At 39.0% G+C, this 18,432-nt stretch overlaps 1 protein-coding gene across 2 annotated transcripts in view; it reads left to right on the forward strand.

Annotated features, from left to right (window-relative positions):
* Positions 1-18,432, forward strand: part of LOC132129493 (signal peptide, CUB and EGF-like domain-containing protein 3) — a 113,674-nt gene that overhangs the window by 70,817 nt on the left and 24,425 nt on the right. For both annotated transcript variants that reach the window (XM_059541117.1, XM_059541118.1), the window contains one exon: positions 3,489-3,605. In XM_059541117.1, coding sequence (XP_059397100.1) covers positions 3,489-3,605 — 117 coding nt within the window. The remainder of the gene's footprint in view (positions 1-3,488; positions 3,606-18,432) is intronic.

An 18,432-nucleotide genomic window follows, 5' to 3' on the forward strand; every position in this document is an offset into this window, starting at 1 on the left:
CCATGGGCTCTGGGATTATAAAAGAAATTGATTGGTTCTGACAATAAATCTGCATCCAGCCTATCGGTGAAACGCACTTGTCTTGGGATTTAGTTTATTCGGCCTGAAATAAGTGCTCTGCAAATACACCAAATCTCAAAGAAAACCTTTGTCCCAGTATTAAAGACGTGTCTAACGTTGTTTCTCTTTCTGTCAGCTCATGCTATTTTCACGCTTTGGAAAGCATTGGTGTTTTTGAAAAATTTGCTTGTTTGCATGACAACCTTTTCACATCAGAGTGGATTTAATGGGGACCGATGTGTTTGGTCGAGGTTGAGAGAGACCTGTGCCAACAGCTGTCATATTTACCAAATAGTTCTACCTCTGGCGGCATGTTCCCGACTTGTTCCAACTCTTTCAGAAACTAACTGTGCCAACATTTACAATTCTGAGCAAATTCCTAGCTGAATGTTGGTGGAATGGTTTTGCTTAAGTAAGGTGAAACATCCAATTACAGTGATGGCGGTGCAAACATGCCAACAGAGTCTAAGGTTTACAAGTATTACAGCACAAAATACACATGCAAATCGGATGGAGATTTTATTTTTTAACCGCTGTCTTTTTCTGTTAAAGTTTCAGTCGGAATTGCAGGAAGGAGGGCAGGTGTGATGATGCGATCTCTTGGGAAGCCATTAGATGACCTAATTGCACTTAATTTAAAGCAGTCTAGAAATTTGCCTCGGTAGAAAATCTTTCTCCCTGAATTTTCCTTGGAGGTGGTTTTACATTAGCAACTGGCCTGCTGGATACTAGTTAATGAGTGTTTTTTCTCACTTAACACTTAACTTCTCTCAAAGAGTGTCGTATAGAGACAGTATATGGAGATTATAATTGCATTAATTGTTGGGATGCTACCAAAAACTAGTCGTTCATTTAAGTGTTTCTGACACAAGTGAAAAGGTGTTTGAACGGGTCTCAGCATGCACAGGTGTCTCAAAGACCATCCGCTGTTTTGTCTATGTTGCCCGATTACTGTGTTAGATGCTTGATGTTTGAAGTGCATGTTTGAAGTCTGCAGAGAAGGTCTTAATGTTGCTTATTTGTAGCCCTTCCCTCAGAGAGGAGCCTGATATCTTTGGCAGCGGACATCATTCTGAAGCTGGAATGATAATTGTATCTCAGTTAGGTCCACTTGGGTGCTAAAGCTGTAGTTTTATATTTTGTTAAGAGTATTAAAATGGTGCCTGTCCTTGAAAAATATGCTGATGTAATGTTGTAGTTGGCCGGATATCTTTGCCATTATTTGCTAATCCCCTTCTGTGTGGTGTGTATATATATATATATATATATATATATATATATATAGTGTTTGGTTAAATTATTATTATTTTATATATTTTTCATATTTTATTTTAAGAGTATTAAAATGTAAGATCATTAAGTGTCTGTAATTATGGTTAAACTGGTTACAGTGATTTGAGATATTCTGCACAGCTTTGTAGAATTTATTATTATTATTATTATTATTATATATATACTGTATAGTGACTATATTTTTTAGAACACTGAAATGTTATTATGATCTTTTTTTATGTTAATGAATCGTTTCATGGTAAAACTGATTGCAGGGATTTACTGCAGAAGATAATCTGTAGAACTTTGTCCAGTAAATATTTATATTGTAATACATATCCTGCCTTTTTATTGATTGATTGATTGTTAAATTATTATTTCTTTATATATTTCATTTTATTTTAAGTTTTAAAATGTAAGGACATAATATGCATGCAATTATAAGCTGTTTTAATGTTAATGAATAATTTTATGGTAAAAAATATATTTTTATATATATTTTTACTTTATTTTTTTTGGAACATTAAAGAGTAAGGTCATAAAGTGCATTAAATGGGCCGTTTTAATACTAATGAATCATGTCATGGGTAAACTGGGTAGAGTGATTTCCTATATCAGAGGATCAGCTGAATGTTCAGGTCTGATGGTTAACTCTGCTCACTACACGGATCATTAGCGTTTAGTGGAAAGAGCGCTTCAGTAAGCTCACAGGTGTCTCCCAGTGAATCAGACACCACTTATCATCTCCTCTATCAAAAGATCATATTTATATCTACTCATACATCTGAATCAAATCTTTTCAGATGACAGAATTTACCCACACAAAGGCGAGTGTTTTGTGTTCCAGCTCTCACAGATGTCAAGCGTTATAATCAGAGACTGATGCAGCTGGTGAATCTCGAAGTGTTTCAGAGGCGTGTTGTGACACAGACACTCGCTCTCTCTGTCTCTTTTAGAAAGTTGTTCTTCTGAATGCCAGCAGAGCTATGTGGTAAACCCTTATTCATGACAGCTATTGTGCCAGATTAGTATAAGGAGCAATATAAGGAAAGATTTTTTTATGTTGCTCTTTATTTATTTGCATCACTATACGATAGATTAAAATAGTCTTTTAGTTGTTCATGTATTATTGTTTGTATTGCCATACCTCAAACCCTACTAAATGAATAATAATTATTATAATTATATAATAAGAAGAATTTCTTTCTTTCTTATTTATTTATTTTCCCAAATCCTGAAAATAACAAGTTAAATTAATAATAATAATAATGTCTTCTTTCTTTCTTTCTTTCTTTCTTTCTTTACTATCCCAAATTCTAAAAAAAAAAGTAACAAGTTAAATTAATACTAATAATGTCTTTCTTTCTTTCTTTCTTTTTTTATTTATTTATTTCTCTCTTTACTATCCCAAATTCAGAAAGAATCAAGTTACATTAATAATAATAATTCTTATTAATATTCATATTATTACTATTAATCTATTTATTTATAAGCATCACTGTGTTTTAGCTTTTAATTCACTACCCCAAACACTGAAAGTAACAATTAAAATAAATGAAATAATAATTAAATAATCATAATTACAATCATTAGTATATTAGATTAACTCTTTTTTTCATGTATTGTTGTTTTTATTGACTACCCCAAACCCTGAAAGTATCAAGATAAATCAATTATTGTTATTATTATTGTTTTAATAATCAAGTAAATGGTTTAATTGTAGTGACTGGAAAAAAAAATATATATATATATATATATATATATATATATATTATGGTGATTTGAGTGTTAGTGATGTAACAATTTTGAACAAAGTTCAAATTTATGCAAATATGTAATGTTTAAAGTATCTTTAATTGAATCAATCTACTGCTTAACAGATGATTTAGCTGAACTGAACTCTAACTGTCCCATTAAACAAGGTTTATAAGAGCATTTGAAGTGTTCGACAGGTGTTATTCATGACTTATCAAAGCTGTTCAGACTGTGCATGACATCCGGGATGTTCATGAGGTTTGATATGCACATATATGTCCAGATGATCCTGTCCTGACTGCTGTGTGTGTGTGTGTGTGTGTGTGTGTGTGTGTGTGTGTGTGTGTGTGTGTGTGTGTGTGTGTGTGTGTGTGTGTGTGTGTGTGTGTGTGTGTTTTCAGAGACATGTGCAGTTAATAACGGAGGCTGTGACAGCACATGTCATGATGCCATGTCTGGAGTTCGCTGCAGCTGTCCGGTGGGATTCACCCTTCAGTCGGACCGCAAGACCTGCAAAGGTACCATCACACAGAGATCATCCTCTCATCTCACAGACAAATCCAATCTAGCAATCCTAATTAGGAGAAACATGCATTCTACGGTTCTAGTTAAAAGAGAAAATGATAGGATGGATGGATGGATGGATGGACAGAATGATGGATGGCTGGATGAATGGCTGGATGGATGGATGGATGGATGGATGGATGGATGGATTGCTGGATGGATGGATGGATGGCTGAATGGCTGGAAGGATGGATGGGTGGATGGATGGATGGACAGAATGATGGATGGATGGATGGATGGATGAATGGCTGGAAGGATGGATGGGTGGATGGATGGACAGAATGATGGATGGATGGCTGGATGGACGGATAGATGGATGGCTGGCTGGCTGGCTGGCTGGATGGATGTCTGGATGGATGTCTGGATGGATGGATGGATGGATGGGCAGATGGATGGATGGATGGATGGCTGGATGGACGGATGGATGGATGGATGGATGGATGGATGGATGGATGGATGGATGAATGAATGAATGAATGAATGAATGGGCAGATGGATGGATAGATGGATGGGCAGATGGTTGGATGACCAAAATGATAGATAGATAGATAGATAGATAGATAGATAGATAGATAGATAGATAGATAGATAGATAGATAGATAGATAGATAGATAGATAGATAGATAGATAGATAGATAGATAGATAGATAGATAGATAGATAGATAGATAGATAGATACAGGGATGTAGTGGAGGCTAAACGCACGTAAATGCCGTTTACGCACCTCCCAAAATTCGGAAATAGCGTTTAATAATAATAATAATAATAATAACGTTCGTTATTTTGAATAGAAATCATCACTCATACAGCAGCCATTCATCTCATCTCCGGTTTATTTGTGTTCGTATACATACAATATCCACGATCCGCCAGGGCTATAGTCCAATGGTGCGCACATTTGAAGAGATAATAATTTTATGACATGTTTGTAAAATATTTCGTCATACAGAATAACATTTTTATTCATTTTACACTGATTTATGCGATCTGAAGAGCTAAAACAGCTAACAGAGCTAGCGATTACTCTCCTCTTATTGATTCGCGTCAGCTATGACATCAGTGCAATATCATTAGTTTGTAAAGCTGTCAATCATCTCACGTGAACCATGTGACCAAAAGGATGTCCTGCATTGAAGCTGTCTGTGTCATTGCAGTCTGTGTCATTTATAAAAGACAATGAAAGACAAAAGTAAAAAAATATTTGAATCCAGCTTGTTAAATGTGAATATGTTCTAGTGTCTTCTCTCCTCTGTGACAGTCAACTGAATATCTTTGAGTTGTGGACAAAACGAGACATTTGAGGACCATTCCTGGGCTTTTGGGGAAACGCTGATCCACATTTTTCTGACATATTATAGACCAAACAACTAACCGATTAATTGAGAAAATATTCAACAGATTAATCGACTATGAAAGTAATCCCAAATCCCTAATCATTACGTACAATCAGGGGCGGATCTAGAAAAATATTGATGGGGTGGCGAGAAGGGGGCAGGAATTTTTGAGGGGTGGCAACATATGGCAGACGTATATATACTGAATTTAGCCACAGTTATCACAGTTTGATGATAAATAGTATATGTGCACACTACAAAAGGGCACAGGCTATCATTTACAAACTTAATCTCATGCAATCAATGTCTTGCATTTGAAACAGTTCATATAAGGAATAAGTGACCATACCCCATAAGCACCACCACACTCACTAATGCATACAGTATGCATCGACATGTAATTAAGAGCATTATAAAAGGTTCAGTGTTATCAGTATGTCAATTTATTATAAGAAACACAAGACTTTAACAGCCAATGACATTTACAGCTGGGGAGACTCAACTGATTTTCTACTGTTTAGTGTTAATCACCATCTAACTCAACCAGTCAAGAGCTACATTTAGCCTTAGATGTTATATGAATATGGTCCATGAAGCATAGGTTTTATTAGCTGACAATAATAATAATAAATAAACATTATAGGCACAAATACAAATGTACTTTTAGAAATTGTTTTTGAAAAATATGTTGTTATTGTTTTGGCAAGTTTAAATTAAAACTTCTATGAAAACGTGTGTGATATTCCTTTAAAATAACATTTTAGTATATCTTTTTTTAAGTATATTTTACTGTGCAATTTCTTACATAATTTCTTTGAGTTAGACCAAACTTTTATTTTGGTGGGTTGTAGACAGAGTTTCTGTGTTTTTTAATTTACTATTATTATTAGCTAATAGGTCTACTTGAAGTATAGCATACTCTACTGAGCAATAGTACTATATTTCTGTTTGAATTTCTTCCCAAATTTTATTTTGATAGGTTGTCGTAAAGACATTGCCGTATCTGTCAGTCTGTGTATACGATACGAATAAATGATGATAGTTTTATCAAATGAAATGGTGAAATCCTCTCATAGCGCGCTGGCGTGCACATGTGTAGCCTGCATCATGTGTCAATACAGTGAAGAGCTGAAAACACCACGCAAGCTTCAGTGTGTGTGTGTGTGTGTAGTAGAGCACACATTCCCAGAGACGTGTATAACAACACCTTCAGGGCCGCTGCTGGCCAAATTATTGCCTCATTGTTTTTTTTATATAATGCATTTTAAGTAATTTTAAAGGCTATTGATGGCTTAGGTCTGTTTTTATAGCAACAACAACATCAAAAAAATATTATAGTATATTAATACTTCTTTGTAAATTATTATTTGAAGTAACAAAACCATGGTTAATTTGCAGGTAGCCTGGTTTTTACCTAAATGATTTATAATTTATTTTAATATCTATAAAAAATGTATAAGGTGTGCATTGTAGCTGACACCTAAATGGACACATTACAATTGTTTTATGACTGCAAGTTTTTCTCCTCAAATGCTACTGAGCTTCAAATTTGCGTTTCAGCCCATGTGAAAAAGCAGCATAATTTACATATGATTTAGTTTATTTTAATAAATATCAAACATTCAATTTAATTGTGCTTTATACCTGACACCTTAATGAACAATTGCAGTTGTTTTTATGACTATAAGTCATTCTCCTCAAATGCTACTGACGTTAGAAAAGTGTATACCGATATCGCATGTAACTTTAGAGACTGTCCCTAAATTTGAGACTCTCGAACGTCCAACGTCAAGCCAACTTTAAGCCTGTTTTTTTTTTTTTTTTTTTTTTTACTTTTAGTTTTCTTTTCTCTTCGATGGATTGCTGATGTCCTCTACCCGAACATAGATGTTTATGGGATTAGAATCCCGCCAAATGTATTGCAGTCACAGATCGAAAAACAATAAGCATAAATAAAATATTTAAAAACACGTGTAAAATAATAACGCACAAAACCGAAATTTTTTTTAAAATAACAAACAGCGCAGTCATGGATTACACAAATCTGAAACATGAATTCAAAATTTTCCAAATCGCAAACAAAATCAGGTTTCCTGCTCGTATGTTATTTTTTGTGTGCTTGTGGTCTTTTCCCCTTTGCTCTTGTTTCCACGTTCTGCGCTTGCGTTTCTAAAAGTTGCAGTTTGAGTTTCATGTAAATCAGGGCAGGCTTCAGCGTCACCATTGGCCCGCAAGTTCTAGATTGACAGCTGCGCCTCTAGCCAATCCAGAGTCGGCGTCAGAGCAGATCTACTGGAGGGGCATTGGATCATCGGCGGGGGGGCACTGTCATTTGATAAACATTTTTTGACGCATTGGCAACATCATAGTAGCGTGGAAATCCAGACCTAAATCTGGAAGAGCTATATAGAATGACAATGAACAATTTGGACTTGGGTTTTTATCTAAAAGAGGAACAGCAGCGCTGAAATTTGCTGTTTTGCCGACTGGATACGGCAAGAGTCAGTTAGCTCCAATGATCTATACAGAATGACATTCTACCATAGAATTATAGCTCCAATGATCTTATCTACATAGAATGTCAATTATATATTTTTTATTTAATTTCTACCTGTCTTGATTCCTAATACACAACAGATGACGATTGTTAGGCTAAACGTTCAGAATACGATTCCATATAAGGTTAGTATAGCCTAGTTCAGCACTTTGCGAATGGACAGTGACTCAAGTAGCACGTAGTAGCGTTCTACGAGTTCAGTACCCTACATTGTTGTGAAAATGTACATTTTTTGGGAAACACGCGAGGAATTGCGGCTAACGTTCATAAGCTTGCATGTAGAGAGCGCTTTTAAGAGAGAAGATTGGCTAGGCTACATCGTTATCGGAAAACCCGGCCCAGAACAGATAGCCTAAACAACAGAACAGGACAGAAAATAATAATATAAATATAATATAGGCTAAATAAAAAAAACATGAAATAGGCCTACAATAAATAGCTATACATTTTTATACTTAAATAATTAAATTACGACGACAAAAATAAAACAATGAATCAGTTTGAAGCTTTGAAAAAACGGCAAAAAAAAATGTCCCCATCAGACATAGTTTTTTCGTATAGATGTTTCTGAAAACTTAAGGCTTTTTTCTTCATAAAACGACATCATCACACAAATGTCTGCGTATGGACCAGTTAAATCAGAAGACTAAAATTCGCCTGCAGAGAATAAGGATGTCAAAACATTTTTGAACTGATTTTTTAGTTTTTGATTTGCGTAGAATGCAAATTTTGTAGAACTTGAGAAATAGATAAAGATAAAATAAAATACAGGAAATGGAAAAAATAAAATACAGAAAATACAAAGTGTGCTTCAACAAATAAAAATTTCTTTAAAAATAGTTTTTTCTTAGGGTATCAAGGACTTTAAATACTCTAAAGGACTCGTTTTCTAAACAAAATAAATAAAGGACAAAAATAAATGTATATTCTGCTATTTATGCTAATACTTGTTTTTAACTTTGGTTACACACCTCCCAGCAGTTTATGCTCGCACAGAGCAGAAATGACATAAGCCCATATATCTTTACAGACAGCCAAGTATAAAACACAAATGCAGTTAGAACCCACAAACATTCATCAACAATTCACCTGCTTAGTAGGCCTTATGAAAGCCAGGGCTGGCTTCAATAAGTGAATTGAACAAATGAGTTACCCTCAGAAGAGTTGCAGGCGACGAGTGTTGCTACTGAACCGTCTAAGTACTGTGTCCTTCCATTCGCTTGTGCATTTGCTAGAATTCGCAAAAGAAGGGCCAGCTCGGCTCTCAGACCGTGGTACTGGTGGTCGTGGCCGGAGTATCCAAGTCTGCTGATTGACGAGGCTGGGGAGGTCTAATCCAAATTGGAAATCGATTTTTTTTTTTTTTTTTTAATTAGCTGCTAACAACTGTCTATAATATAGACGGACAAACTGTTCTTCAACTTGAAATGGATTTTGCGCGTGCGCTGTAAATCAAATGTAACAAGTTTACTCGGCGAGACGGCGACCAATAAGCATTCCCCATGACGAAGCCTAGTAACGTGCCATGAACAACCAAAATTATGCATTTTCCCATTCTTTTTATTTTATTTTATTATAAGTTACAGTTTAAGAACATTTAATATTAAAATAATAACTAAAAGGGATATTATTATTTTTTTGGCCACGCCATGGCCTGTAGGAGGGGCATCAATAACCGATATGGGGGGCATGGCCCTCGAATGCCCCACCATAGCACCGGCGCTGAGCTAATCAGTTCAAGGGGGAGTTGACGTCACTCCAATGCGACTCGTGGCTGCTGTGTGAAGATCATAGCCAGTAAAAGAAATGGACACAGCGACCCCATTGGAACTCAATTGAGACAGGTGAAGCCCATTTTTAGCGATTTTTAGCACTTCAGTTTCTGACGCGCAGACGCTCACTGGCATGAGTGAGCAGGAGTAAGGATTCTAAAATGTATTTTAAAATGGGCTTCTCTCTTGACGTCTCCCCGATTGCCTGCGAGCTTCTCCTCCTGTCTGTACAGTAATTTCTCTACTGTGCGACAGAGAGTCGAGTGGTTATGACGCAATCGTTAGCCTATCTTTGTATCTTTAGAAATAAATAATGGACAAATGGAGTCTTTAAACGCCTCAGATGTAAAGTTATTCGCTGTCAAAGTGATGCCAAAATGAATGGGAGTCAATGGGATGCTAACGCAAGTGAAGTTCTGCTACAAGATGGCGGCACGCTGCCGACTTCAACTTCCGGTCGACTTCCTTCCCGCCTGGTGAAGATGGATAACCAGCGTCAGCAGACAAATCCCGGGTGATCTCAGGTAATTAGCCATAAATATTTTGTTAGTGGGTGACACAAACATTCCCTTTGTGTATTATGTTATTTTCTGCAAGCACTATGTAGTCTGAGTAGGCTGATATCTAGCCTGTTAACACGTGTCTTGTTAGTTTGGTTTATATAATAATACTTTATATTTTAGGCAGTTGGGCTGCACGATAAATCACACGCGATATTTAATTTATCTTGTCAGTAAAGCCGGTTGTGTAATCAGCGGTTAATCTCCATCACCTGCGCGCTTTCACAAGGAGCAGCAATATATTTAGCGTTCGACTTGAAGCAGCTGCACAGAATGATCACTCTAGGACATCAAAATACCGCGCGAGCAATCATTCTGTGCAGCTGCTTCAAGTCGAACGCTAACGCCTGGTTCACACCGGACGCCGAAGCGACGCGGAAGCGGCGCGGAACGGAAAATCACACGCGGTCCGGCGCCTGCCTGTTCACACCAGACGAGTATTCTCCGCAGCGGTCGACAAGCGCTTCTGCTCAGTTGTTTGTTTATTCAGAGCACATCATGGGTAAGTGAATAACCCCACCCCCTCCCACCCGCCCTGTAGTCCGCCCACTCCCGTTGCTCTGTGTGTGCATGTGCGTGCGTGTGTGTTTTTTTTTTTTTCTAGTCTGTTTAGATACACAAATATGATCGCATTTGTCACTCGCGGTATTTTAATTTGAAAATTTCTTATATTTTGACAATTGATCGGATTGTCTCGTGTTTCTTGGTGTGACTTCCTGTCGGAATTGACGCGGATCGCTCGTGGTTCGCGCAAAAAATAGACCAGACGCTGAAACTGGCGCTTCACGACTTTATATGGCCACTCAATCTAAGGCCTGGTTCACACCGGACGCCGAAGCGACAAGGAAACGGCGCGGAACAGAGGCCGCTTCCTTTCGGCGCCCATGTTAACCTATGGTGTCGTTCACACCAGACGCGGAGCGCCTTCCGACAGGAAGTCACACCAAGAAACACGAGAAAATCCGGTCAATTGTCAAAATATAAGCAATTTTCAAAATAAAATACCGCGAGTGACAAATGCGATCATATTTGTGTATCTAAACAGACTAGAAAAAAAAAAACACAACACACACGCACGCACATGCACACACAGAGCAACGGGAGTGGGAGGACTACAGGGCGGCTGGGAGGCGGTGGGGATTATTTACTTACCCATGATGTGCTCTGAATAAACAACAACTGAGCAGAAGCGCTTGTCGACCGCTGCGGAGAATACTCGTCTGGTGTGAACAGGCAGGCGCCGGACCGCGCGTGATTTTCCGTTCCACGTCGCTTCGGCGTCCGGTGTGAACCGGGCGTAATGTTGACCTAAAGAAATGTGCGCTATTGAAGTGTGTGTGTGGACACTGAACAGCAGGACAGATGGAGGCACCAGTGCTCTCACTTGCTCTTAAAATGTGAACTTGAGCGAGAAACTCCATGTATGAAAAATAAATCTATAGAGAGTGCCACTCTCAGAGTGCAATGTCTATGCTCAAATGAAAAAATAAAATACAATAGAAAATGTGTGTGAAATGCACAATGTGCATTGTTTAAGATTGCTTTCAGTTCAATAAAATAAAAAAATAAAAACACCAACAAAAAAAATTATTTAACTAAAATGGGCATGCTGTGATCTGTGCTGTATTTTTTCACTGTAACTGACAGATTCCGGCTGAAAAAGATAAATAAATACATCATGGGAGAGGGAGAGATCGTGAGTCATTCCGGGAAATGGGACGGGATTTTCCGCCAGTTTTTTTCATGGGATTGGGACGGGAGAGATTTGAAAATCCACTCCCGTGTCACCATCATGCTCTACTTTACACACACACACCTGCCACAGCAGCCACGAGTCGCATTGGAGTGACGTCAACTCCCCCTTGAACTGATTGGCTAGAGGCGCAGCTGTCAATCTAGAATTTGCGGGCAAAGGTGACGCTGAAGCCTGCCCTGATTTACATGAAACTCAAACTGCAACTTTTAGAAACGCAAGCGCAGAACGTGGAAACAAGAGCAAAGGGGAAAAAACCACAAGCACACAAAAAATAACATATGAGCAGGAAACCTGATTTTGTTTGAGATTTGGAAAATGTTGAATTCATGTTTCAGTTTTGTGCAATAGAATTTTAAATGCGTTTACATTTTTGATTTACGCTTATTATTTTTCGATCCATGACTTCGCTTTTTGTTATTTAAAAAAAAAATAACATATGAGCAGGAAACCTGATTTTGTTTGAGATTTGGAAAATGTTGAATTCATGTTTCAGTTTTGTGCAATAGAATTTTAAATGCGTTTACATTTTTGATTTACGCTTATTATTTTTCGATCCATGACTTCGCTTTTTGATAAACCTGATAGACCTGATAAACCAAGATGGCGCCGCACATGGCTGCTTCAGTGCTTGGCTCTCCAGTGTTTGTACTGTTTTTGTTCGTTTTTCCTGTTTTTTGTTTAACAAACACGATCAGTTTCACCAGGGATGAACTGCTGAACATTCGGCAGAACACACCACATGATATTTTTCCGGATTTCTATTATACAGACGTTTTACTGAACATTGTTATCGGAGGAGCAGCGGCGCTGATCAAGCGCTTCAGGACGCGCAGGCGGGGAAAGCGAGCGGGAGCGCTCGTCAGACTCAGGAAGCGCGGATTTCGAACGCCGTTGCCTAGCATCCATCTGGCAAATCTACGCTCTCTACCCAACAAAACGGACGAACTCCTTCTGCTCTCTCGGACAAATAAGGATTTCTCTCACTCTGCTGCTCTGTGTTTCACGGAAACCTGGCTGAATGACGCCATACCGGACAGCGCACTCCATCTGCCGGGCTTTCAGCTGTTCAGAGCGGACCGCGAAGCAGAATCAACGGGGAAATCGCGCGGCGGCGGGACATGCTTTTACATCAATGAACGGTGGTGTACAGATGTAACTGTGTTAAAGAAGATGTGCTGTCCTGATCTAGAAACGCAGTTTATCAACTGCAAGCCGTTCTATTCGCCGCGGGAGTTTCACTCGCTCATTCTGGTTAGTGTTTACATTCCACCTCAAGCACATGTGAGATCAGCTTTACAGAAACTCGCTGATCAGATCACAGACACAGAACAACAACACCCGGACTCTGTTTTAATCATTCTTGGGGACTTTAATAAAGCCAATCTCTCCCGTGAACTGCCAAAATACAGACAGCATGTTACCTGTCCCACCAGAGACAGTAATATACTGGATCACTGTTACACCACAATAAAGGATGCATATCACTCTGTTCCACGAGCAGCTTTGGGATGTTCTGATCACTGTCTGGTTCATCTTATACCGACCTACAAGCAGAAACTTAAATCTGCTAAACCTGTAGTAAAGACTGTGAAGAGATGGACCAGCGAAACAGAGCAGGATTTACAATCTTGTTTTGACATCACAGACTGGAGCGTTTTTGAAGCTGCTACCACCGATCTGGACGAACTCACAGAGACTGTAACATCCTATATTAGTTTCTGTGAGGATATATGCATTCCTACCAGGACTTATTTAACATTCAACAATGATAAGCCATGGTTTACAGTAAAACTCAGACACCTTCGTCAGGCCAAAGAGGATGCCTACAGAAATGGGGACAGGGTCTTGTACAATCAGGCCAGGAACACGCTGAACAAAGAGATTAGAGCGTCTAAAAAGACCTACGCTAAAAAGTTGGAAGACCAGTTTACTTCCAACGACTCTACTTCAGTTTGGAGAGGACTGAGAGTCATCACAAACTACAAGACACCATCCCCTTGCACTGAGGCTAATCAACGACTTGCTAACGACCTGAATGAGTTTTATTGTAGATTTGAAACCCCCAACACCCACTCTGACCATCTCCCTACACAACCATTAACACCTCCTGCAATCCCCCTCTCCATACCTCCTGCTCTTCAAATCTGTGAAGATGATGTGCGCCAGGTCTTCAAGAAAAACAAAAGAAGAAAAGCACCAGGCCCAGATGGCGTTACACCAGCCTGTCTGAAAACCTGTGCTGACCAGCTGGCCCCCATCTTTACACAGATCTTCAACAGATCCCTGGAGTTGTGTGAAGTGCCTTCCTGCTTCAAACAGTCCATCATAATCCCCATTCCAAAGAAACCCAAGATAACAGGACTTAACGACTACAGACCTGTGGCTCTAACGTCTGTCGTCATGAAGTCATTTGAAAAACTGGTTCTGGCTTATCTGAAGGACATCACTGGACCCTTACTGGACCCCCTGCAGTTTGCGTACCGAGCAAACAGGTCCGTGGATGATGCAATCAACATGGCATTGCACTTCATCCTGCAACATCTGGACAAAACGGGGACTTATGTGAGGATCCTGTTTGTGGACTTTAGTTCGGCTTTCAACACCATCATCCCAACAACCCTCCACACCAAACTGACCCAGCTCTCTGTTCCTAGCTCTGTCTGTCAGTGGATCACCAGCTTTCTGACAGATAGGCAACAGTTAGTGAGACTGGGGAAATTCATGTCAAACAGCTGCTCCACCAACACTGGTGCCCCTCAGGGATGTGTTCTCTCCCCTCTGCTCTTCTCCCTGTACACCAACGACTGCACCTCTAAAGACCCCTCTGTCAAGCTCCTGAAGTTTTCAGACGACACTACAGTCATCGGCCTCATCCAGGACGGTGACGAGTCTGCTTACAGACAGGAGGTTGAGCAGCTGGCTGTCTGGTGCAGTCTTAACAACCTGGAGCTGAACACGCTCAAAACAGTGGAGATGACTGTGGACTTTAGGAGAAACCCCCCTGCACTTTCCCCACTCACCATCATGAACAGCACTGTGGCTGCAGTGGAGTCATTCAGATTCCTGGGAACCACCATCTCTCAGGACCTGAAGTGGGACAATCACATTGGCTACATTGTGAAAAAAGCCCAACAAAGGTTGTACTTCCTTCGCCAGCTGAGGAAGTTTAACCTGCCACAGGAGCTGCTGAAACAGTTCTACTCAGCCGTCATTGAGTCAGTCCTGTGTACTTCAATTACTGTCTGGTTTGGTTCAGCTACAAAATCAGATATCAGAAGACTACAGAGAACTGTTCGGACTGCTGAAAGGATTATTGGTGCTCCCCTGCCCACCCTCCAAGAACTGTACACATCCAGAGTGAGGAAAAGGACTCAGAAAATCACTCTGGATCCCTCACATCCAAGTCACCCCATCTTTGAACTTTTGCCATCTGGCCGGCGCCTCAGAGCCGCAAATACAAGAACAGCAAGGCACAAGAATAGTTTCTTCCCCCAGGCAATCTACCTCATGAACAGTTAAATGTTTCCCACTTAAACTTTGGCTTATGCAAAAATGTGCAATATCCTTATATTTATTTGTTACCCCTCCATCCTAGAACATTCCTGCATCTCACTCAATCCTATTCCATTATCATTTGTAGCACAATTGTTTATACACTTATTTATTTGCCAATATGTAATTCTCCTGTAAATTTTTTTTTTTTTTTTTTTGTTTTTTTTTTTTTGTCTGTGTGTTGTTGTCTCTGTTTACTGGAAGCTTATGTTACTAAAACAAATTCCTTGTATGCGCAAGCATACTTGGCAATAAAGCTCTTTCTGATTCTGATTTCTGATTCTGATTAATATGTATTTAGGCTTGTAGAGAAAGGTAGAAGATGTGGATGAGTATAGTGTGAGACAGGGTAAGTAGATTTGGAGGTAAATAAGGTTACGGAAGGTTACGGGAGTTAAAGGGAAGTGGGGTGGAAGCTGGAGGAGCTGAACACGCAGCGCCAGTGGGGTTTTTTTTTGGGGGGGGGGGGGGTGATTAGAAATGTTTCTGATCCAAGATCCAAGCTACCGGGTGATGGCAGTAATGCACTGTTAAGTGCGGTTGCCAATAAAACAAAAGAAGAAGAAGAAGAAGATGGTGCCCCCTCTGGGAGTTGGAGCCCTACACAGACTGCATACTCTGCGTGTACGGAGCGACGGTACTGAACACCTTTAATATTCACAGACACTAGTCCATATCAAGATTTGATTAAATGTACAGCTCTAACGGTTACTTTTGATTTATTCATTCAAAAATGGCCGAACTCCGTGACGTTCTGCTTTATACAGCAAGTTCCATTTCCGCGATTCAATCCCTGTCCTTTTCAAACACAAACGGGTTGAATTTATGAATGAAAGTGTGAAAGTTCTGGCACAAAACGAAGTTGTTACGTATCCTAACGCTTTATAAAGTGGGTAAGGTATTAAGTAGTAGACTACACCACTGTAACGTTAGTTATTTATCATCTCAAAGTCTGTGCTTTCATTAAAGCTTCATTTCTTGATAGATAGATAATCCATTTTTACCTCTTTCCTCCTGTGTCTCATGGTTCCCTCGCTTCGCGCGCACTGAGAAAGTTTTCCAAACAAATCAGTCTCTTGCATACTGTCTATAGTCTCTTGCTGCTCTGTCCTCTCTGCTGCATTCTCTGCAGTCGGACATTGGAGATTCGCGCTCGTAAATGTTCAAATTGGCCATAACTTTTAATTCGTTGCTGCCAACTGGGGTGGCAGCAGGGGTGGCAAGGCTTTCTTTTAGGGTGGCATTTGCCACCCTATGCCACCCCGGTAGATCCGCCCCTGCGTATAAGTGCATTGCATTGGAACTTCTGGATATAAGCCTCCCTCTCTATTCCTCTTTAAAAAAAAAAAGTTCTCTCTGTTTTGTCATTTAGTAAACTTTATAGATTTCAACCTTATTATTCCTTCTTGAGTCTCTTTAACAAGAACTTAGATTAATGTATGAATTGAATAGTGATTGTGTGACCTATATGAGGGAACAACCAGTGATACCCTTGGTAGTAATATCAAATGATAGCCTATAGTGATGTCATCAGGATACACATACACCGGTAGGCAGTGGTCCACCTTACCTCGACCACGATGTGGTCACCCAGAATTTATGGTTTACCCACCTCTTTTTTTACCACTACACCTCTGGATAGATAGATAGATAGATAGATAGATAGATAGATAAATTTATTCTTACTTCTTAAATTCCTTTTTTTTTTTTTTTTTTAGAATATTTTATTAGGTTCCTCAATTAATGTTCAGAATTTATTTTCTTTATTTCTTTAAATGGTACTGAAATTGCTTTAAATGCTGCTCTTGTTCTTGATGTTGTAGGCCAGAAAAATATCATAAAAAGTGTATTTAAATCAAGACTACTTTTGAAGAAAATAAAGAAGCATGAAAAATAGATGAGGCAACACAAAAGGGTTTATTGAAGAATAATGGTGTTTCTGAAAGGGTGAAGAGCAACTGGAAGTGCAGACTCTTTGGGTTCGTGTGGCCAAGACTGCGTCGCCTCTAGCGCTCATAACATTACGCTAACAAGAGTGATAAAAGAACATTGAGTTTTATTAGTTCTGCTGTAAAAGAAACAAAGAAAAACATCCCCAGACAGCACTGGCACGAGAAGACACGGAGCCTCCTTCAGTTTCTTCTGCTCCTAATGCCGTTATTTTCTCCAGATGATGCAGTCTCTCTGTGAGATGAACGCCTCATTTGCTCAGATGATTCAGTCGTAATCAGAAACATCCAGTGCAGCTCAATCAAAGCCCATGGAGAGCAGAACAAGCTGATGATATATTGATTCCCGATTCCGAGAGAACAGGCCAGAGACGTTGATCCTGAAAGACTTCCTCCTGTCGGAGACTACACAAACGCTCTGAAGTCGCTCATTCGCTCACTCCTTTCTTTCTCTTATTCTCTCCTCATTTCTTATCTGCTTGCCTCATTTTCTCACTCTTCTTCTTTGATTTCTGTAGACCAGACTTTAGAGATCAGAGCTGGCAACGCCAAGGTCATGGGTTCAGTTCCCAGGGAATGCGAAAACCGATGTAAACCGAATGCAGTAGAATTTGCTTTGGCTAAAAAACTTTTGCAAAATGTGTATTGTGTAGCTGTGCATCAATCTTTGATATAAATGTGTATAAAATGTAAATGTTTTATATTTTAGAAGAGTGGTTGAGAAAACCATAAATGCTTAATATTTAGACACAAATATGTCGCTTCAGAAAGTAAAATGAATTTCTCTGCTGGATTTTATGTTGGCTGAAAGGACACTTAAGGCTTGTAGGATTAAAGCCTACAAAATGATAAACAGTCTGATTATGTTTAATGAAGTCTGCGGTCGTGGCGAATCCTTAGGTCAAATGAATTAGGAGTAAAATGTGTTTTAATTTTCTAATGACATGAAATTAATTTAAATAGTTTAATTGTTTTTTTTATTATTATGTGATTATGTGTCTGTTATAAATTCTTTCTATTCATAATCTGTATATTGAAAGTTCTTTAAGAAATTAAGAATGCTTTGGTTTAATAAGTTTCTCCTTATTGCATACATTTCTATAAAAATATTAGTATTTTCTTTTTGCTAAATTTTTTGCATTTATTCATTATTTTTACACTGTAAACTGAAAGGGTTTTTCTTTTCTAAAACATTTCTGTATGAAAGAACAATCTTTTCTATTTTTATTTTCGGATTCAAACAGTAAGCTGATAGTTTAAGCCCTGGCAAATCTGTCATATTTACCGTCGGTCACCCCTT

Source organism: Carassius carassius, chromosome 46 (genome assembly GCF_963082965.1).
Source record: "Carassius carassius chromosome 46, fCarCar2.1, whole genome shotgun sequence".
Lineage (NCBI taxonomy): Eukaryota > Metazoa > Chordata > Actinopteri > Cypriniformes > Cyprinidae > Carassius > Carassius carassius.